The sequence below is a fragment of the Entelurus aequoreus genome, linkage group LG12 (assembly GCF_033978785.1).
Source record: "Entelurus aequoreus isolate RoL-2023_Sb linkage group LG12, RoL_Eaeq_v1.1, whole genome shotgun sequence".
Lineage (NCBI taxonomy): Eukaryota > Metazoa > Chordata > Actinopteri > Syngnathiformes > Syngnathidae > Entelurus > Entelurus aequoreus.
The window spans coordinates 69785464-69807882 of record NC_084742.1 but is presented as its reverse complement, the minus strand read 5'-3'; the positions used below and the strand labels follow the sequence as shown (position 1 = coordinate 69807882).

Below are 22419 nucleotides of genomic sequence, written 5' to 3'. Positions count from 1 at the left end.
GCATTGTTGTACTTCCTCCAGGTTTCGCAACGATGTGTGTAATTCGCAGCATCAATTGCACTCCTTCCACAAAATGACATTTACATACACAAACGTACAACAAAACAAGTATTTATTTATTTGAAAAATGGCAGAATGCACATTGATAATCCCCAACTGAAGATATTACACACATTTTTTACCGGTAGAATTCAGACACTTTCAACACAGAACACTGAAAGGTAAAAAAATGACTTCTTGATTCAAAACTAACACTGGTTAACCAGGTAACACCCACCCCCGTGCTGGAAAGAAAGTGAAAATCCCGGAAATCCAACATGTGTCCAGTGATCCAGAATGTTTTCAATCGGTCCACTGTGGTCCAAAATGAATCCTGCAATGTTCTATGAGACCTGTTCGTCAGTAAATCAAGCTGTGATTGGCTGCTGTCTTTGAAGCTTTCTGACTGCTCTGGGTAGCAGAAGGCGTGGCTGAGTCACAAGTCAGGGTTTCCGGCTGCCGTATTGCCTCGTCCAGTTCGCCGATAAAGTGTTTGACATCCTCAAGGCAACGTTTGCGGATCTCCCCGAGGTTCTCCCTGAGAGGGACTTGAAGCTGCTTCTCCAGGTTGGGATCTTTTGCGACCAACATCTTCACCACCATCCCGAATGTTTCACAGTCCTGGCGGTACACCTGGGAGTCAACAGGGAATATAGAATGTATCGTCTGCATTTTTAGGAATGAATCAGCTTTGTACAAATTGGGATGCACTGTGAAGGAAACTCCTGAGTTTAGGGAAGATTCTTTCCTCCTGCTTTATCCTTCACCATGCACGTTTTAACACTCCCAAGGCTGAACATGGTGGTGTTCTCATGTTCCTTCAAATGCACTTTATATTGTAGAAGGCAAGACAAGAAGCAATTCAAATACTTTACTTACAGGCTCAAAGGGCCATCCTTTCCAGGCAAAATGGTTTCCAGTTCTAATAAAACGGCAGCTTGGCTTTTGTCTCCGGGGGCCACCATTGTTTTAAATGTTGCAGGAACATTCAAAATACGTCCATAGGTGCCTTCTTTCATTGGTCCAGAAGAAGTGTATGACCACATTCCGTATGTTGAAGGAATTATTGCATAAGCATATCTCAGGAAGTATCCAATCAAGCATGATCAAAGCACATCTGAATACAGGGAAAGTTGACCCCCGAAACAATGAGCTAAAAATACCCCTTCTGTATGATAAATAACTTCCCCGGTAATCCAAACAGGAAGGAAAAGAGTTGTTCTTGACTCCGGGTGGGGCAGACAACCCAGTTTAGTAGTCTTCTTTAAATTGGATTGTGACTGCACATTAAAACGAAGCTGAAGTACACGTGAGCGTCAAAGCGTGACGGCTCTCCTACCCAATTTTAGAAAGAGAGCATTCAGATCTGCTTCCACCTTTGAAGCGAAAACAAAGGACGGTCTAAAAATGTCTGTACTTCTGCCTGGTAGCCAAAATATATTTAGAATGTGCAACAAATGAAATCAAACACCCTTTTGTGTCCGAGCGTGGAACGTGAGGACTACAACGTGATCTGGGGCCGTACTTATCAAGCTTCTTAGAGTGCCATTTTACACTTAAGTCCTGAGAATTTGCGAAATTTAGTCCTACTCTCAAACTTAAGAATAAAAGCTTTTTATCAACGTTCTTAAGTCTAAGAATCACTCCTACTCTCCACGATATTTAAGAGACCTTCAGAGGTGTCTTAAGTGGTTAGGAGTTGCCAGCAGGGGATGGCACTGAGGCGAGAGAGACGTGCGCGAACATTCAGGGAACGGAACAATGTTGTTGTTTTTTTGATGACGAGCAGCTGATCAAACGGTATCGTTTAGACGGAGCGGATATTATTTTTGTCACAGATTTAATACTTTTCGATTCCTTGTTGATTTCTGCATGTGTCTGCAGTGGGCTAGTATATATAGAGCCACCCACACCAGTTTCAAATTAGTTGCCTAATTAATGAATTGGAAAGAAAATGTTATGACAGTAGCGTATGTGTGTGGCCGTGAGGTGAGTGACGTCAGTGAGTGTGTGGGCGACAGAAGAGAGGGAGCGGTAGCGTGAGTGCCGGCGGGGACTAGTTTGTTTTGTATTATTTTGTAGTTTATTGTCAAAATATACACTCCCATTGTCCACTTAAATATTTCCAAGATATTTCTTTATTCTTAGACAACGGATTCCCTTCCGTGATTGGTCATTTCTATGGACACAGAAATGACGTCACCTAAAATTCCGTTTACGGCACATAGTAATGTCGTAATTCAGCTCTGAGTGTGACACTTAAGATTCAGTCCTACACTTCGCTGAAAGTGTGAGTAAGACGCTTGATAACTAACTTTTAAGTGCAGCTTTCAGCGAAGAATTTATTTACTCTTAAGTCAACTCTTAGCAGACTTCTTAGGAGTAATTCTAAGAAGCTTGATAAGTACGGCCCCTGGTGTATTGCTTACCACGCCTTGTTGCTCACTAGAACCAAAGTCAACTTAATGAAAGACTTGAGGTACAATTTCAGTGAGGCTGATTTAAAGGCTACATAGACACAGGCCACCATGATGTTGGGCTGACGACGGAAAGCCCAGTTTCAAAATCTGAACGACAAGTTTAGGTTCTTTGGAGGAGTAACTGTGTTAGGGCGAGATGGCTAGACCAGATTGGAAAAACCAAACAATCCCAGCACACTTGTCAAACTGGTGCGAAGTGAGTGCCGGCTACGAACCACAAATAATCCAAAATGAAGGGGAAGGGGGAAGGTTACTACAGCTATATAATCTTTGAATTATGGGAAAGGAATGGTAGCCAATTTTGTGGCTGCTTGGTTTGTCTACTTTGCGAGCCACTTTGGCATGAAGCCCCTCACAGCGAGAAAGTTGTGATTACAGAGTTAACATCACCTGAGGAAATGACACACTATTGGGAAGTATGACATCCTGAAAATGAGTATTCTGTAGGCAGGGTGTGGAATTATGAAAAACGGATGGTTACTTAGCCAAGGACTTTTTTTTTTAGGTGTTGGGAGGGTATATTTATAAAGTGAACATTTGAGGAAGTAATAATCACTTCTTTAAATGAGCGTGTCTTTGAAATAAAACCCCCGACGAAGTGAGAGGTACACACAGATGGGCTGGAAAGAAGGCTATAAAACAGGCCTGAATCTGCAGCGTCAGCAACTATGTTACAAGCGCCTGCAGGCTTTTGAGGCGCAGCTTGATGCGAGCGTGCGGTGTACGCTGCTCCAGGTTTTAATGGTCCCAGTAAAGCAGCGGTAGCGCTCGCTGCTGCAGGAAGGGCCCTCATTAGATAGGCCAGTCGAGCTGGGACTTCCAGCCCCGGGGTGGTTCTAACTCTCTCGACCTCTCAGTTTATTGTATGCACAGAGCTATGCCCTGGTCAACTGTATTTGTATTGCAACTTTTTATGTATATAATGTTCGTGTTCGAGGGGGCATGGGCCAAGTGTTTCCAGAGACACTGTGGGGAACACTTTAAACCATGTTATTGTTAGGCAGAATGAGCAATTATTCCAGTCAGGGAGTCTTATTAGAGGTTTACAAGAGTTAATAGGAAAATCCTGGGAAATTAGGTCATTTATTAACTTTAAATGTTAAAATACTTTTTTTTGTGTGGAGCATACTTGCCAACCCTCCCGTTTTTAGCGGGAGAATCCCGATATTCAGCGCCTCTCCCGACAACCTCCCGGCAGAGATTTTCTCCCGACAAAGTCCCGGTATTCAGCCGGAGCTGGAGGCCACGCCCCCTCCAGCTCAATGCGGACCTGAGACTGAGTGGGGACAGCCTGTTCTCACGTCCGCTTTCCCACAATATAAACAGCTTGCCTGCCCAAAGACGTCATAACATCTAGGGCTTTTATAGAGTGCACAACTGCGCACACAACAAGGAGACGAAGCAGAAGAACGAGGAAATTACAGACATGGCGGCCAAAATGATATACTCATCATGAACGGAGAAGTTAAACAGGACAATACTGCCATCTAATGGATAGCCACTGGAACACTGAAATTCAAGTATTTATTTTCTTTTCCTATGTAAATAAAAATTTTAAAAAATATATATATATATATATAGCTAGAATTCACTGAAAGTCAAGTATTTCATCCAACCTGATGGAGCTTGATCATACTTGCCAACCCTCCCGTTTTTAGCGGGAGAATCCCGGTATTCAGCGCCTCTCCCGACAACCTCCCGGCAGAGATTTTCTCCCGACAAACTCCCGGTATTCAGCCGGAGCTGGAGGACACGCCCCCTCCAGCTCAATGCGGACCTCAGACGTTATGACGTCATAACATCTAGGGCTTTTAGAGAGTAGAGTGCACAACTGCGCACACAACAAGGAGACGTTCGAAGGGGAAGGTGTATGTTGCCTGTAAATATGTAGAACAGACTTCTCCATTGAACACGGTGGCCGAAATGATATACTCATCATGAACGGAGAAGTTAAACAGGACAATACCACCGGAACACTGAAATTCAAGTATTTCTTTTATGTAAATAAAATATATATATATATATATATATATATATATATATATATATATATATATATATATATATATATATATATATATATATATATATATATATATATATATATATATATATATATATATATGAAATACTCGAGTTGGTGAACTCTAGCTGTAAATAACCACGCCCCCAACCACGCCCCACCCCCCCGACCAAGCCCCCTCCAACTCCAGATATTGGAGGTCTCAAGGTTGGCAAGTACGGTGTGGAGAGAAACAGTCCATGTTTTGAGAGCACATAGTTGTGGTTGCTTGGGTATTGCAACATGTACTATAGTAAACACAGTACAGTATAATGTATTAATAAGGTATTTATCATACTACAGTTAACTTGAGATACTAATACAACTCTTCCCACCTGGGTCATTTGCATACCTTTTCAATCTCCTGGACTTTAGCTGCGATTGCCAGCGATCGTCGCTGTTGAAATTTGTCTGTGGACGCCTTCGGACTCTCCTCTGTGACGGGAGCCACTGATGGCTGCTCTTTTTCCCCTTCAGGCGGATGGTTCTCTTCCTAAAAAGGAGGAAGAAAAACATTTACGATGCCGTTGTTCCTTTTTAAACGTTCATTTAAAATGACTGAACAATGAACTTCTCGCTGCACACAAGACAGTTGCCGCATTAGATGGATAGTATTTTATTGATTCCTTCAGGAGAGTTCCCTCAGGAAAATTTTAATTCCAGCAGCAGTGTACAGAATTGAAATCGAATTTAAAAAGTAAAAAGTAAATAATGGGGGTATAAATGGAAACAAAATAGAAAAATATTACAAGAATAAAAATAAAAAGCAACAATGAGAATAAAAATATAACAGTAAAATAAGAATATAACAAGAGAAACTAGGCAGTAGTGACCATGTTGTGAAAAAATATTGCACTGTTATTGTTTTGCATCTCCTGTCATCCTAGTACCCCCCCTCTCCCCCAGAGAGGAGTTATACAGTCTAATGGCGTGTGGGACAAAGGAGTTTTTGAGTCTATTAGTCCTGCACTTGGGATGAAGCAGTCTAGCACTGAACAGGCTCCTCTGGCTACTGATACCGGTATGCAGAGGGTGACTGGCATCATCCAGGATGCTCACTAGTTTTTCCACAGTCCTCTTCTCTGCCACCGTCACCAGTGAGTTCAGTTTTATTCCGATCGTAGAACCGACCCGCCTGATCAGTTTCTCCAGTCTGGAGCTGTCCTTCTTAGATGTACTGCCCCCCCCCAGCACACTACCATGTAGTACAGAACACTGGCAACCACAGACTGGTAGTACATCCACAAGAGTTTTTTTTACAGATGTTTAGCATGCCTGGAAGCAACAAAATCATATTTAATGTACAAACCCCGTTTCCATATGAGTTGGGAAATTGTGTTAGATGTAAATATAAACGGAATACAATGAATTTTGCAAATAATTTTCAACCCATATGCAGTTGAATATGCTACAAAGACAACATATTTGATGTTCAAACTGATAAACTTTTTTTTTTTTGCAAATACTAATTAACTTTAGAATTTGATGGCAGCAACACGTGACAAAGAAGTTGGGAAAGGTGGCAATAAATACTGATAAAGTTGAGGAATGCTCATCAAACACTTATTTGGAACATCCCACAGGTGAACAGGCTAATTGGGAACAGGTGGGTGCCATGATTGGGTATAAAAGTAGATTCCATGAAATGCTCAGTCATTCACAAACAAGGATGGGGCGAGGGTCACCACTTTGTCAACAAATGCCTGAGCAAATTGTTGAACAGTTTAAGAAAAACCTTTCTCAAGCAGCTATTGCAAGGAATTTAGGGATTTCACCATCTACGCTCCGTAATATCATCAAAGGGTTCAGAGAATCTGGAGAAATCACTGCACGTAAGCAGCTAAGCCCGTGACCTTCCATCCCTCAGGCTGTACTGCATCAACGAGCGACATCAGTGTGTAAAGGATATCACCACATGGGTTCAGGAACACTTCAGAAACCTACAGTCAGTAACTACAGTTGGTCGCTACATCTGTAAGTGCAAGTTAAAACTCTCCTATGCAAGGCGAAAACAGTTTATCAACAACACCCAGAAACGCCGTCGGCTTCGCTGGGCCTGAGCTCATCTAAGATGGACTGATACAAAGTGGAAAAGTGTTCTGTGGTCTGACGTGTCCACATTTCAAATTGTTTTTGGAAACTGTGGACGTCGTGTCCTCCGGACCAAAGAGGAAAGAACCATCCGGATTGTTACAGGTGCAAAGTTGAAAAGCCAGCATGTGTGATGGTATGGGGGTGTATTAGTGCCCAAGACATGGGTAACTTACACATCTGTGAAGGCACCATTAATGCTGAAAGGTACATACAGGTTTTGGAGCAACATATGTTGCCATCCAAGCAATGTTACCATGGACGCCCCTGCTTATTTCAGCAAGACAATGCCAAGCCACGTGTTACATCAACGTGGCTTCGTAGTAAAAGAGTGCGGGTACTAGACTGGCCTGCCTGTAGTCCAGACCTGTCTCCCATTGAAAATGTGTGGCGCATTATGAAGCCTAAAATAGCAGAAGGGAGACCCCCGGACTGTTGAACAACTTAAGCTGTACATCAAGCAAGAATGGGAAAGAATTCTACCTGAGAAGCTTGAAAAATGTGTCTCCTCAGTTCCCAAACGTTTGCTGAGTGTTGTTAAAAGGAAAGGCCATGTAACACAGTGGTGAACATGCCCTTTCCCAACTACTTTGGCACGTGTTGCAGCCATGAAATTCCAAGTGAATTATTATTTGCAAAAAAAAAATAAAGTTTATGAGTTTGAACATCAAATATGTTGTCTTTGTAGTGCATTCAACTGAATATGGCTTGAAAATGATTTGCAAATCATTGTATTCCGTTTATATTTACATCTAACACCATTTCCTAAATCATATGGAAATGGGGTTTGTAGCTCCGGTCGTAATTTTGGTAAAATTTTGCATTTTTGTCTCCCAATTATCTTCACTGCCCTGCGAAATTTTGCTTCGCAGCTTATTAAGGTTTGCCTCTTCATGTGCCAAAAATATTCATGCGCATGCCTTCATTTGGTCTACAACACAGTACAATGCAGCCATTTTCAATGCAATAGGTGGGCTGAATGCTTGTTATGCAAGCCAAGAGAAAAAGCAATAGTAAGAAACGGGGCCAACTTCCAATCCTCCTCGTTTCCTGACAACATACAAGATTGAAGGCCAGGGAGCGACCCACCCAGCCATGACTGAAGTCTACTTATACATTCAATGAATCGGGCTATGGAGAGAATCACATTAGTTCTATAGATGACTGGGGAAAGATATTCCAAGCAGTTGGGAATCTATTCCAGTTTTCTTCCCGAGGCTATGCCAACGAGAAGTTCAGTGTGTGTGGTTGTGCAATTCCATAGCCTTGTTGTCCAGAATGAAAAAATATCCCTGTCAGAATCCTTTATTACACCGACTGGCACCACCCAAGATGACAAATTAAAAAGAGGGGAAACTTTGATCTACAGTTTCAGAAATTATGTGGTACTAAGCTACCTTAGGACAGCGATACATATTTTACAACTTCTCTAAATTACTGTACTTGGCCAGAAAACTGCTCTCTCCCCAGCAACCAATTCCATATCATCTGCTGTGGATCTCAGACTTGTCATAGTCCTTACAGACTGTAATAATCCATCATTAGGTCATTTCACTAAAACCTTTTGGTGACCATTCAGCTCATGCACGGTTCGAAAAAGCTGGCACACAATCGGATTTTTGGTGTGTTCGATGTAGGATGGCTGCAGAAACCTTGCTGGCGTGTGTGCTGGGGGGGCCATTAGTGTATGCTTTACTGGGGGCACAGCACAGGCCTTTCATCCTGTCAAAAGGTTATGGGTTTGTGCCCCCAGAACACGGCCGAGATCAAACACTGCGAGTAAGGGCATAGTCGTACAAATGCTCAAACTGAGCATCTGTACTTCAGCCTGTTTGCTTGTGCAGTCACTTGAACACTAGATTTGGTGGATTATTTCTAGTCGTGAATTTGTTCATTCTAAAAGGGTAGTAGAGGTTTTGTTTTTTTCCATTTCCATTCTGAATTGTCAATGTTATCGGTATTACGAGGAGCAATCGCAGTACAGTCATTCTATGACTTGGCTATGTACAGTACAAGCCAAAAGTTTGGACACACCTTCTCATTCAATGGCTTTTCTTAATTTTCATGACTATTTACATTGTAGATTGTCACTGAAGGCATCAAAACTATGAATGAACACAGGTGGAGTTATGTACTTAACAAAAAAAGGTGAAATAACTGAAAACATGTTTTATATTCTAGTTTCTTCAAAATAGCCACCCTTTGCTCTGATTACCGTTTTGCACACACTTGGCATTCTCTCGATGAGCTTCAAGAGGTAGTCGCCTGAAAAGGGTTTTCATTTCACAGGTGTCATAGTTTTGATGCCTTCAGTGACAATCTACAATGTAAATAGTCATGAAAATAACGAAAACGCATTGAAATGAGAAGGTGTGTTCAAACTTTTGGCCTGTACTGTACATGTGCATGCAATCGTGCGCTAGCCCAACCTTCAAAGTGTATACAATTTGTGCATTAAATGAACACTCTCACACTAGTAAAACTCAGTGTTTCACATACATTCAATAATTTAACGCAACTCCTTACAAATTAATTTGGACAAATGGATTCGGCACTGCTTGTTGGGTGGCGTCATGAATCCTAACTCCACTTCTTAATATAGCTCAGAGCTGGGAAATTTAAGGCCCGGGGGCCACATGCGGCCCGTTAAGCTTTTCAATCTGGCCCGCCAGACACTCCAAATATTTATTTTAGATCTTTAAGATGGAAAGTGTAGCTGCCATTATGATGTGCAGTGATGTTTTCAAATGACCGTAAGTCTTGAACTATACAAAGTATCTCAATGGTTGGAATCTGCGCTTTTGCCTGATCTACTAGTTACTATGGTAATCTAATTAGTTACTATGGTAATCTACGTCACAGCAGCTCAGACGAGGCACCAAGCAGTGTGGGTGGGGAGCATTTCCACAGAGTGTTTCCAGAGCGGCCAGCCTGAAATGCGGGTGTCAGGGGCAGACACAAAAGGAGATTATTACAACAAAGTTCTAAAGCTTAGTGATACATCAGATGTATCAGATTGTAGGTAGGGTTTTTTTTACCCTTCACGTTCATATTTCGCTGCATTTGTTGCATTTTTTTGTGTTCAGAAGTACTCAGAAGTACTTTATTAATCCCAGAGGGCAAATTACATCGCTTGATTGTAAAATATGTCGATTGAGAGGGGGTGTGCCACTCATATGTTGTTAATATTCAGTGTTTTATCGTTCATAGTTAATATTGTAAATCCCGCATTCTTTATTTTCATGTACATTCTGTGTCTCATTCAGTAAAAAAATTAAAAATTCCATTACGTTTTTTAAGGCGGTCTGTCATAACGTTTTTAGCATTCAATCAGACATTTTAGTGAGTTTTTGTATTAGTGTTCCTAAAAATCAGATATACCGGCCTCCAGACACATTTTTTTCTCTAAATTTGGCCCACAGAGTCAAAATAATTGCCTAGGCCTGATATAGCTCATACGCATCTGGTGATGGCAGAATGCAACGAGAAAAAGCTCACATGTTGATACTAATAACTAGTGGTGCACAATAAATACAAGGCAAATTTGAGGACTTATAAAGTCAAACCTCAAAGAATAGTTCCAATATCGGGGGGAAAAAACAATGCTCCAATGAGGTAAGATTACCCGTATTATGCTGTAAGTACGTAAGAGTGACCAAATCAAGCGCTTCTTTTCTCCTACGTGCCATACTGTAAGCCCGTCGTGAACGCCCCCTGAGCTCAATGCATTCAAACGTGTTAACGATTTTTTGGTCCTCTTGACTGACCGAGAGAAATACTATACGCATTCCATTTTCACTAAAGGTTCGGCACACATTCAGCGAGGGTGGAAAAAACATCGAGCTTCAACACATCGAACCATATTAGCCACCTGAAATGCCAGCATTGCTACAGTGCATCCGGAAAGTATTCACAGAATTTCTCTTTTTCCACATTTTGTTATGTTGCAGCCTTTCTCTAAATTGGAATGAGTTCATTTTTGTTCTCAAAATTCGACCGACAATACCCAATAATGATAATGTGATTTTTTTTATTGATTAAAAATAAATGTACATTAGGTATTCACAGCTTTTGCTCGATACTTTGTTGATGCACCTTTTGGCAGCAATTACAGCCTCAAGTCTATTTGAATAAGATGCCACAAGCTTGGCACACCAATCAAGCTCATACTTGCCAACCTTGAGACCTCCAATATCGGGAGGTGGGGGGTAGGGGGTGGGGTGGTTGGGGGCGGGGGCGTGGTTATTTACAGCTAGAATTCACCAACTCGAGTATTTCATATATATATATATATATATTTTTTTTTTTTATTTACATAAAAGAAATACTTGAATTTCAGTGTTCCGGTGGCTATCCATTAGATGGCAGTATTGTCCTGTTTAACTTCTCCGTTCATGATGAGTATATCATTTCGGCCACCGTGTTCAATGGAGAAGTCTGTTCTACATATTTACAGGCAACATACACCTTCCCCTTCGAACGTCTCCTTGTTGTGTGCGCAGTTGTGCACTCTACTCTCTAAAAGCCCTAGATGTTATGACGTCATTGGGCAGGCAAGCTGTTTATATTGTGGGAAAGCGGTGAGAACAGGCTGTCCCCACTCAGTCTCAGGTCCGCATTGAGCTGGAGAGGGCGTGGCCTCCAGCTCCGGCTGAATACCGGGAGTTTGTCGGGAGAAAATCTCTGCCGGGAGGTTGTCGGGAGAGGCGCTGAATACCGGGATTCTCCCGCTAAAAACGGGAGGGTTGGCAAGCATGATCAAGCTCCATCTTAGTCTAGTCAGGGAGGTGACCAAGAACCTGATGGTCACTCTGTCAGAACTACAGCATTCCTCTGTGGAGAGAGGAGAACCTTCCAGAAGGACAACCATCTCTGCAGCAAACCAACAGTCAGGCCTGTATGGTATAGTGGCCAGAAAGAAGCCATTTCTTAGCAATAAGTTTGCCAAAATGCACCTAAATAACTCTCAGAATATGAGAAACACAATTCTCTGGCCTGATGAGACTAAAATGTATCTACTTGGTGTGAATACCAGGCATCATGTTTGGAGGAAACCAGGCACCGCTCATCACCAGGCCAATACCATCCCTAAAGTAAAGCATGGTGGTGGCAGCATCATGCTGTGGGGGTGTTTTTCAGCGGCAGGAACTGGGATACCAGTCAGGATAGATTAATGCAGCAATGTACAGAGACATCCTGGATGAAAACAAACACTTCCCATCCAACCTGATGGAGCTTGAAAAGGAAAGGTCAAAGATAAATGGGCGAAAGATAGGTGTGCCATACTTCAGGCTGTAATTGCTGCCAAAGATGCATCAAAAAAGTATTGCACAAATGCTGTGACTACTTATGTACATGTGAGTTTTTAAGTTTTAATACAATTGCAATGTAAAAAAAAAAACTAAAAAAAACTTAATTGTAATTATGTTGTATTGTGTGTAGAATTTTGATGACAAAAATGTAATTATTGCATTTTGGAATAAGGCTTTAACCTAAGACATTGTGGAAAAAGTGAACCACTGTGAATACCTTCCGGGTGCACAGTATGTTGGTGTTCTTAAAGCCTCGGAAAACGCCTGCTGCTGGTTTGTTCCTGTCGTTTCCAGAAGGTTTGACAGGTCTGCACAAACTGCAGTAAAATATACCGTAAATTTGAAAAATAATAGCTGTCGATAAAATATCGGTCTTGAGAGGCATGTCAGTATTGGCTTGAAGAAAAAACATTGTGCATCTTTAGTAATAACAAAAAGATTTTTACTTTAAATACGGATAACTTTTTACTTTAAAAAAAAATTACATGCATGTGTGTCATGGCCAATTATGCAAATTAGACGATGGCACCGTGTAAAACCCAGGCAAAAGAGAGCCTGCAGTCCTGTTGGAAACATTAAAACTTGATGTATGAAGTGGGATCAAGCCCAGTATTATTGGCCTAGTGGGAGTACGCCATTTGGAGAGGTGGGACTTTCATAGCATGGTTCCTGCAGAAAAGGACCAGGCATCCATGTTGCATTCTCTAATTTCCTATGCAGAGTAATGGCTTTAAAGAACGCGCAATCCCATCCAGTCAGACCAGGAAGCAGTCGTCCAACTCATGTTCCATAGGGAGCCTTCTTTTAGCTTTGTGGCCAAGATCCAATGATAAAGTTATGAGTCTGGCTAATGTGTTTAGCGTCTTCACTTCTGGGTGGCCGAGCCGGTCACATCTGATTCCATTTAACCTCCAGCTGCAATGATGGGGATGGGCGATATCGGCAAACCGATTATTTACAAAGCTGCTCCAGTCAATATACAGCGTCTTTAAGAACAGTAAAGGTTTTTTTTTTTTAAAAAAGGAAAAGAATACAAGTTGGATTTCTGGTGACACTCGAGCTCGCCTCCTTCACGAGTCCCTGTGACTGAAGTCTGCTTACACGGCAGGTAAACAAAGCCCTGGCCTCATGGATTTTATGCTCCGCGTGAGGGCCACTTTGAAACCCATTAACATACTTCAAGGGGACTAAACACTTATTAGCAAGACAACATTTAAGAAGGTCCAGATGCAGTGTGCTGGACAGCAATGCACACTCACCTTGTTTGACGTCGCGCTGTGCGGGGAGCCCTCTCTCGAGAGACCCGGGATTTTTTCTGAAAGTCAAATAAAAAGGATACGCTCATGAGAAATAAACAAGGACATTAAAAAAAGGGGACACGGAAAAAAGGAGTACGGCAGTGAGAGGCTGGATGATGGAAAATATATTGTTCAAGGTAACAACGTTAAGAACAAGAATTAGCACGTTGGCTACAGCACTCCAAACTTCACTGGTGGACTTCCCTGGAATGTACACTTCCACTCTCTATCGATGTTATCAGCAACTGAACGCACGTCCACTCTCAATCACTTCTTATTTATTCTAGTCTGCAACAGTCAAGGCTTTCTGGCCAAATAACTCCTCGCTTGCCTTCAGGAATATCCATCAGGCATCCAAGCTGTGCCCTCTGAGTCGCCACACACGACCTGGTGGCATGTTTATGAGCCCCAACAACAAAAAAGTGTCTGTCGGATGCATTAGAGAACGCGCTCAGTCACTCTCACGTTACCTTGCAGGTTAAGTTTAACGATTGTGACCTCAGGAAAAAAATTCTGTGAATGTAACCTCACCTCCCTTATTATCCCATTATTTTAATTCCCTTTGTCTTTTTCTTTTTCGGGTGTGTTTGAGAGCAATAATGCAAACAAATAGTCCTTAGAGTGGTTGGGTTTTCTTTAAAGGCATTGCCTGACTGTAAAAAAATCACCTACATTTGGATGAATAAGTTATACACATTCATAGAGCGTTGGAAAAAAGGCGGTTGGGAAATTATTCTACATAACTGCAACATGCACATGAGGAGATACTTCAGTACTTGCATCAATATTACAGAAGAAAAATAACCTACATAGCATTATAGGACTTAAAGGGGTCATATTATGATTTTTTTCTACAGTTAAAACACTTTTTTGTGGGATACATAACATGTAATGGTGGTTCTTTGGTCAAAATTTTGCATAAATTATGTTTTACAGACCATTTTCAAGCCGCTTTCTGACCATTTCTTTAGGATGCGCCGTTTTGTGGGCGGTCTTATTTACGTGCCTCCACTTTGACAGCGTCTTCTCAGTGCCGTCTTTGTTATATTTTTTTGCACTTCCATCGCGAGTCTACTGACAGATTAAGTTGGAACTATACGCTATTTTGTATTGGTAAGGGCAACAGTGGAGGATGCACGTGCATGTACGAGCCAGTCTGCAAAACTAAAAAACTTCACAATGTAAATATGTTGTATTGGTGTAGAATTTTGAGGACAAACATTTATTTATTGCATTTTGGAATAAGGCTGTAACCTTATAAATTGTGGAAAAAGTGAAGCACTGTGAATACCTTCCGGATGCACCGTATGTTGGTGTTTTTAAAGCCTTTTGTAGTGTTTTTTTAGCGCTTCTATCGCGAGTCTACTGACAGATTAAGTTGGAACTATACGCTATTTTGTCTTAGAAAGGCCAACAGTGGAGGATGCATGTGCATGTACGAGCCAGTCTGCAAAACTAAAAAACTTCACAATGTAAATATGTTGTATTGGGTGTAGAATTTTGAGGACAAACATTTATTTATTGCATTTTGGAATAAGGCTGTAACCTTATAAATTGTGGAAAAAGTGAAGCACTGTGAATACCTTCCGGGTGCACCGTATGTTGGTGTTTTTAAAGCCTTTTGTTGTGTTTTTTAGCGCTTCTATCGCGAGTCTACTGACAGATTAAGTTGGAACTATACGCTATTTTGTATTGGTAAGGGCAACAGCGGAGGATGCATGTGCATGTACGAGCCAGTCTGCAAAACTAAAAAACTTCACAAGGTAATTATGTTGTATTGGGTGTAGAATTTTGAGGACAAACATTTATTTATTGCATTTTGGAATAAGGCTGTAACCTTATAAATTGTGGAAAAGTTACGCACTGTGAATACCTTCCGGATGCACCGTATGTTGGTGTTTTTAAGGCCTTTTGTTGTGTTTTTTAGCGCTTCTATCGCGAGTCTACTGACAGATTAAGTTGGAACTATACGCTATTTTGTATTGGTAAGGGCAACAGTGGAGGATGCATGTGCATGTACGAGCCAGTCTGCAAAACTAAAAAACTTCACAAGGTAATTATGTTGTATTAGGTGTAGAATTTTGAGGACAAACATTTATTTATTGCATTTTGGAATAAGGCTGTAACCTTATAAATTGTGGAAAATGTGACGCAATGACTACCTTCCGGATGCACCGTATGTTGGTGTTTTTAAAGCCTTTTGTTGTGTTTTTTAGCGCTTCTATCGCGAGTCTACTGACAGATTAAGTTCGAATATACGCTATTATGTCTTAGAAAGGGCAACAGTGGAGGATGCATGTGCATGTACGAGCCAGTCTGCCCCATACTAAGACGATAGAAAAAAATAGGAAGCTTATGGACTACAGTGCGGACTACAATGCAGTGCAGACACGCGTAAAGCACTATGGGGAAAACTCTTACTACTATAATCTGCTGACGTGACACACGGCAAAAACGACAGCTTGTTTCCTGGAAGTATGAAGGAAGGCAACATTGTTTTATGACCGCAATGTCTCCACGGTTTTCGGGACTTATGCAGATCCCAAACACACAACAGGTACCAATAGGTGGGAAACACTGATTTTGCATGATAGGTCCCCTTTAAAATGTCATTTTTTTTCTGATAACATACTTTCTTATTTTCCCTGAAAAGGAAGAACTGCATCAAGTGCTTAAGTATCTCCGAAAAAAACAAAGAGGGACTAGATACTAACTTCACCTCTAGATACCTCGATGACAGAACCTTCTCTTGAAAGACCTGGGTGACAGAGTCTGCATCATTAGAACTTTGCTGCAGGAAATTCTATTCTCCTGTTTTTTACAGCATTTTAGGCCAAAATAGTTTACTTTGTTCAAACCGAACCATAAATGTTTTCTTACTGCCGTCACCCAGGTTTAATCTTGTTTACAATGCTCAAGTACAGACCCGTATCATGTCCACTGTGAGGAAAGAGCGCCCCCCAGAGGTGCTCAGTAAGACCAATGTGCCCCTCTGAACCATCCACACCTGAAAAGCCAGTGAGCCAGATGATGAGAAATGAGAATTCATATTTATATAGTTGTTGTTTTTTGTTTGTTTTCAACCAGATGCGTGAATTGTGTTTACATTTGAGGATGGTTTGGTAATGTGTTTTGACAATATCCGCAAATCGCATCTAATTACCCGGCTAATTATAGTTTACCCCAAACCTGGCTAAAAGCCTTGTGCTGAGCGGCGCATTAAAGAAATGGAGGTGTCAGCATTCAGCAATCTGACATACGCTTGCCTTGCTGTGAAGGGAACAGGAGGCTTTTGGCCCGATCGGGAGAGTAGCCTCTGCTGCTGACGCTGGAGCCCGAGCGGCTGTGGGGGGAGCGGGCAGAGTCGCGGCGTGCAGGAGAGCGCTCTCTTGGGGGAGGGAAGGGAGGCGCCTTCCTCCGGAAGTGGTCTCGGTCCTCCCTGACATAGCCGAGAGAAGAATCATTAAAAAAAAAAAAAAAAAAGGCTTTGAGCAAACATGTGAATCCAAAAGTTGCACTTTGATGCCAACAAGGTACAATGCTGCCATCCAGCATGAGGAGCGGAATCAGCATGCAGACCTTTAAAGCAGGCCTGGGCAATTATTTTGACTCGGGGGGCCAAATTTAGAGAAAAAAAACAGGAACAGTAATACAAAACCTCACAATAATGTCTGATTGAATGTTAAAACCGTTATGACAGACCGCTTTAAAAAACAGAATGGAATTTAATTTTTTTTTACTGAATGAGACACCCAGAATGTACATGAAAATAAAGAATGTGGGATTTACAATATTAACTATGAACGATAAAACATTGAATATTGACAACATGAACGTCACACACCCTCTCGATCGATATACAGGTAAAAGCCAGTAAATTAGAATATTTTGAAAAACTTGATTTATTTCAGTAATTGCATTCAAAAGGTGTAACTTGTACATTATATTTATTCATTGCACACAGACTGATGCATTCAAATGTTTATTTCATTAAATTTTGATGATTTGAAGTGGCAACAAATGAAAATCCAAAATTCCGTGTGTCACAAAATTAGAATATTACTTAAGGCTAATACAAAAAAGGGATTTTTAGAAATGTTGGCCAACTGAAAAGTATGAAAATGAAAAATATGAGCATGTACAATACTCAATACTTGGTTGGAGCTCCTTTTGCCTCAATTACTGCGTTAATGCGGCGTGGCATGGAGTCGATGAGTTTCTGGCACTGCTCAGGTGTTATGAGAGCCCAGGTTGCTCTGATAGTGGCCTTCAACTCTTCTGCGTTTTTGGGTCTGGCATTCTGCATCTTCCTTTTCACAATACCCCACAGATTTTCTATGGGGCTAAGGTCAGGGGAGTTGGCGGGCCAATTTAGAACAGAAATACCATGGTCCGTAAACCAGGCACGGGTAGATTTTGCGCTGTGTGCAGGCGCCAAGTCCTGTTGGAACTTGAAATCTCCATCTCCATAGAGCAGGTCAGCAGCAGGAAGCATGAAGTGCTCTAAAACTTGCTGGTAGACGGCTGCGTTGACCCTGGATCTCAGGAAACAGAGTGGACCGACACCAGCAGATGACATGGCACCCCAAACCATCACTGATGGTGGAAACGAAAGCAAATTTTGCATTTCCTTTGGAAATCGAGGTCCCAGAGTCTGGAGGAAGACAGGAGAGGCACAGGATCCACGTTGCCTGAAGTCTAGTGTAAAGTTTCCACCATCAGTGATGGTTTGGGGTGCCATGTCATCTGCTGGTGTCGGTCCACTCTGTTTCCTGAGATCCAGGGTCAACGCAGCCGTCTACCAGCAAGTTTTAGAGCACTTCATGCTTCCTGCTGCTGACCTGCTCTATGGAGATGGAGATTTCAAGTTCCAACAGGACTTGGCGCCTGCACACAGCGCAAAATCTACCCGTGCCTGGTTTATGGACCATGGTATTTCTGTTCTAAATTGGCCCGCCAACTCCCCTGACCTTAGCCCCATAGAAAATCTGTGGGGTATTGTGAAAAGGAAGATGCAGAATGCCAGACCCAAAAACGCAGAAGAGTTGAAGGCCACTATCAGAGCAACCTGGGCTCTCATAACACCTGAGCAGTGCCAGAAACCCATGGACTCCATGCCACGCCGCATTAACGCAGTAATTGAGGCAAAAGGAGCTCCAACCAAGTATTGAGTATTGTACATGCTCATATTTTTCATTTTCATACTTTTCAGTTGGCCAACATTTCTAAAAATCCCTTTTTTGTATTAGCCTTAAGTAATATTCTAATTTTGTGACACACGGAATTTTGGATTTTCATTTGTTGCCGCTTCAAATCATCAAAATTAAATGAAATAAACATTTGAATGCATCAGTCTGTGTGCAATGAATAAATATAATGTACAAGTTACACCTTTTGAATGCAATTACTGAAATAAATCAAGTTTTTCAAAATGTTCTAATTTACTGGCTTTTACCTGTATTTTACAATCAAACGAAACGCGACAAAAATGCAACAAACACTGCGAAATATTAGACTTAGACTTAGACAAACTTTAATGATCCACAAGGTAAATTGTTCAACACAGTAGCTCAGTTATGAACGCGAAGGGTAAAAAAATAAACCCCACCTACAACCTGATACATCATTAAATCTTCTTCCGCGTCCGTCCCTGACACCCGCATTTCAGGCTGGCTGCCCTGGAAACACTCTGGGGAAACACTCCCCACCCACACTGCTTGGTGCCTCGTCTGAGCTGCTGTGAGACTTACATTACCATAGTAACTAATTAGATTACCATAGTAACTAGTAGGGCTGTGAATCTTAGGGTGTCCCACGATTCGATTCAATATCTACTCTTGGGGTCACGATTCGATTCAAAATCGATTTGTTTTCAATTCAACACGATTCTCGATTCAAAAACGATTTTTTCCCGATTCAAAAGGATTCTCTATTCATGGAATACATAGATTTCAGCAGGATCTACCCCAGTCTGCTGACAGGCAAGCAGAGTAGTAGATTTTTGTAAAAAGCTTTTATAATTGTAAAGGACAATGTTTTATCAACTGATTGCAATAATGTAAATTTGTTTTAACTATTAAATGAAACAAAAATATGACTTATTTTATCGTTGTGAAAATATTGGACACAGTGTGTTGTCAAGCTTATGAGATGCGATGCAAGTGTAAGCCACTGTGACACTATTGTTCTTTTTTATTTTTATTTTATAAATGTCTAATGATAATGTCAATGAGGGATTTTTAATCACTGCTATGTTGAAATTGTAACTAATATTGATACTGTTGTTGATAATATAAATTTTTGTTTCACTACTTTTGGTTTGTTCTGTGTCGTGTTTGTGTCTCCTCTCAATTGCTCTGTTTATTGCAGTTCTGAGTGTTGCTGGGTCGGGTTTGGTTTTGGAATTGGATTGCATTGTTATGGTATTGCTGTGTATTGTTTTGTTGGATTGATTAATTTTTATTTTTTTTTTATTTTTTTATAAATAAAAAAAAAAATCAATTTTATTTGTTTTATTTTTATTTTTTTTTATTTTTTTTAAAAAAATAAAATCAATTTTTTTGAAAAATGAGAATCGATTCTGAATCGCACAACGTGATAATCGTGATTCTAATTCGAATCGATTTTTTCCCACACCCCTAGTAACTAGTACATCATACAAAAGCGCATATTCCAACCGTTGAAATACATTGACTTACAGTCATTTGAAAACATCACTGCACATCATAATGCCAGCTACAGTTTCCATCTTGAAGATCTAAACATTTTTGGGGGGAATGTCCGGCGGGCCAGATTGAAAACGGGCCACTAATGGCCCCTGGGCCTTAATTTACCCAGGTTTGCTTTAAAGTAATGTCGGTCCATATTTAGTGTACCAGTGCTCATCAACTAGCAGCCCAAGAGCCAAACTGGAACAGGAATGACTTCAGACCAGCTCAAAAATTCAGTTTAAAATTTGGGAGCAGCTAACATTTGAGCAGATTCCTAAAAACACCACGTCAAAGAGACGATCTTACGCAATGGGGCCTTAAAAACAGCTGAGCTCTCCTGTCACACAGAGGAACTTTAACCATCCTAAAACATATTGTATGGCATCAGAACAGTGCCAAAATCCTTACGCATGCGCAGACTGTTTACGCTCGCACAGACTCTATTTACACTTGTTTAATTCACTTCAGTTTTATTTTATTTGGAACATGCATACGATACAATGTAATGCATCACATATTTCTAGTTCTTTCATTACAGGACGTCCGAAAAGGAGTGGTAAGAAGCTGAGCTCAATTAATACTACACCTTTTCATACGATCCATCCATCCAGCCATCCATCCATCCATTTTCTACCGCTTGTCCCTTTCGGGGTTGCGGGGCCTTTTCATACCATAGCACTTGTATCTCATTTCCTTGTTCTATGTAACAGAACAGTGAATAAATAAATACATAATAAATAATATACTGTACCATAGTAATTAAACGAATATTAAACACATAAATCTTTATCTCAAAAGAAAAGAAAATGGTTCAAGATGTTCATCATAATTATTGTTCTGTGTACTTTGTGAACACTCGTAGTTTGAGCAGTTTCTTAAACTGAATCATATTGGTGCTTTGTTTGATTTCTTTGGTTAATCCATTCCATAATTTCATTCCACATACGGATATGATAAAGGTTTTAAGTGTTGTACGAGCATACACATGTTTTAAATTAGATTTCCCTCTAAGGTTATATTTCTCCTCTTTTGTTGAGAAGAATTGTTGTACATTCTTGGGTAGCAGGTTATAGTTTGCTTTGTGCATAATTTTAGCTGTTTGCAAATGCAACAAATCGTTGAACTTAATTCAATATTTGTGATTTAATAAATAAAGTGTTTGTATGTTCTCTATATCCAACATTAATGTATTATTCTAATTGATCTTGGTGAATAAAGCGATGTATCTTTCTCTTTCGCGAGTGGCGTTCCACCCTTTTGGCACTTGACTACACGGCCCAGCAACTCCCCTTCTTTCCGATTGGTCACTTTAAAACACCTACGGCCTCCAAGTTGGAGCCAATCCGAAGGCAGAGTAAGGCGGGTCGTCAAGGCAGAAAGATTTGTGTGAAAATTGAGAATCCACATCATCCGCTCAGCGGAAAATGAGGTAAGTTGAGGAACAGACCGTGGGCCGTGTGTTCAATGTGGAAAGCTGCGTGCGTAGAGAAAGACACAGCGGGAGCGCGAAAGGATTACGCACGCACAGAAAAAGACGCAGCGTGCACCGAGAGTCTACAGTGTTTTTTACATGCAATAGTTTTGGCACTGTTCTCACGCCATAATATTGCTTCTGTGTACAGCTCTGGTAATGGGTACATTCGCACCCACCTGCACAAATGTACTTCAAAATGTAACAATCAAAATAAATATAACTTTTTTTTGTTTACTAGGGCATGCATATATAATATGCATTAGTTTGACCATTTAAAATCAACGATAATAAAAAGGAGATGCTTAGAAATAGCATAAAAATGCCCGAAAAACGCGGTTCATAGCGTTACTTTTTGGTGTAACCATCATGAGCGTTCTGTTCAGGTATATTTCTTTTATATTTTGATAAATCATCATATTTATGTATTACTAAATTTAAATAGGTATTGATCAATCTTTAAAGGCCTACTGAAAATTTTTTTTTTTATTTAAACGGGGATAGCAGGTCCATTCTATGTGTCATACTTGATCATTTCGCGATATTGCCATATTTTTGCTGAAAGTATTTAGTAGAGAACATCGACGATAAAGTTCGCAACTTTTGGTCGCTGATAAAAAAAGCCTTACCTGTACCGGAAGTAGCGTGACGTCGCAAGTTGAAGGGCTCCTCACATTTCCCCATTGTTTACACCAGCAGCGAGAGCAATTCGGACCGAGAAAGCGACGATTACCCCATTAATTTGAGCGAGGATGAAAGATTCGCGGATGAGGAACGTGAGAGTGAAGGACTAGAGTGCAGTGCAGGACGTATCTTTTTTCGCTCTGACCGTAACTTAGGCACAAGCTGGCTCATTGGATTCCACACTCTCTCCTTTTTCTATTGTGGATCACGGATTTGTATTTTAAACCACCTCGGATACTATATCCTCTTGAAAATGAGAGTCGAGAACGCGA

The 22419-nt window shown here is 40.9% G+C and overlaps 1 protein-coding gene across 2 annotated transcripts in view; it reads right to left on the bottom strand.

Moving 5' to 3' along the window:
• Positions 1-93: 93 nt before the first annotated feature.
• Positions 94-22419, bottom strand: part of pphln1 (periphilin 1) — a 30161-nt gene continuing 7835 nt past the window's right edge. For both annotated transcript variants that reach the window (XM_062066562.1, XM_062066564.1), the window contains exons 7-10: positions 16549-16721; positions 13244-13299; positions 4934-5074; positions 94-672 (exon numbers count right to left, since the gene is read on the bottom strand). In XM_062066562.1, coding sequence (XP_061922546.1) covers positions 400-672; positions 4934-5074; positions 13244-13299; positions 16549-16721 — 643 coding nt within the window. In that variant the 3' untranslated portion in view covers positions 94-399. The remainder of the gene's footprint in view (positions 673-4933; positions 5075-13243; positions 13300-16548; positions 16722-22419) is intronic.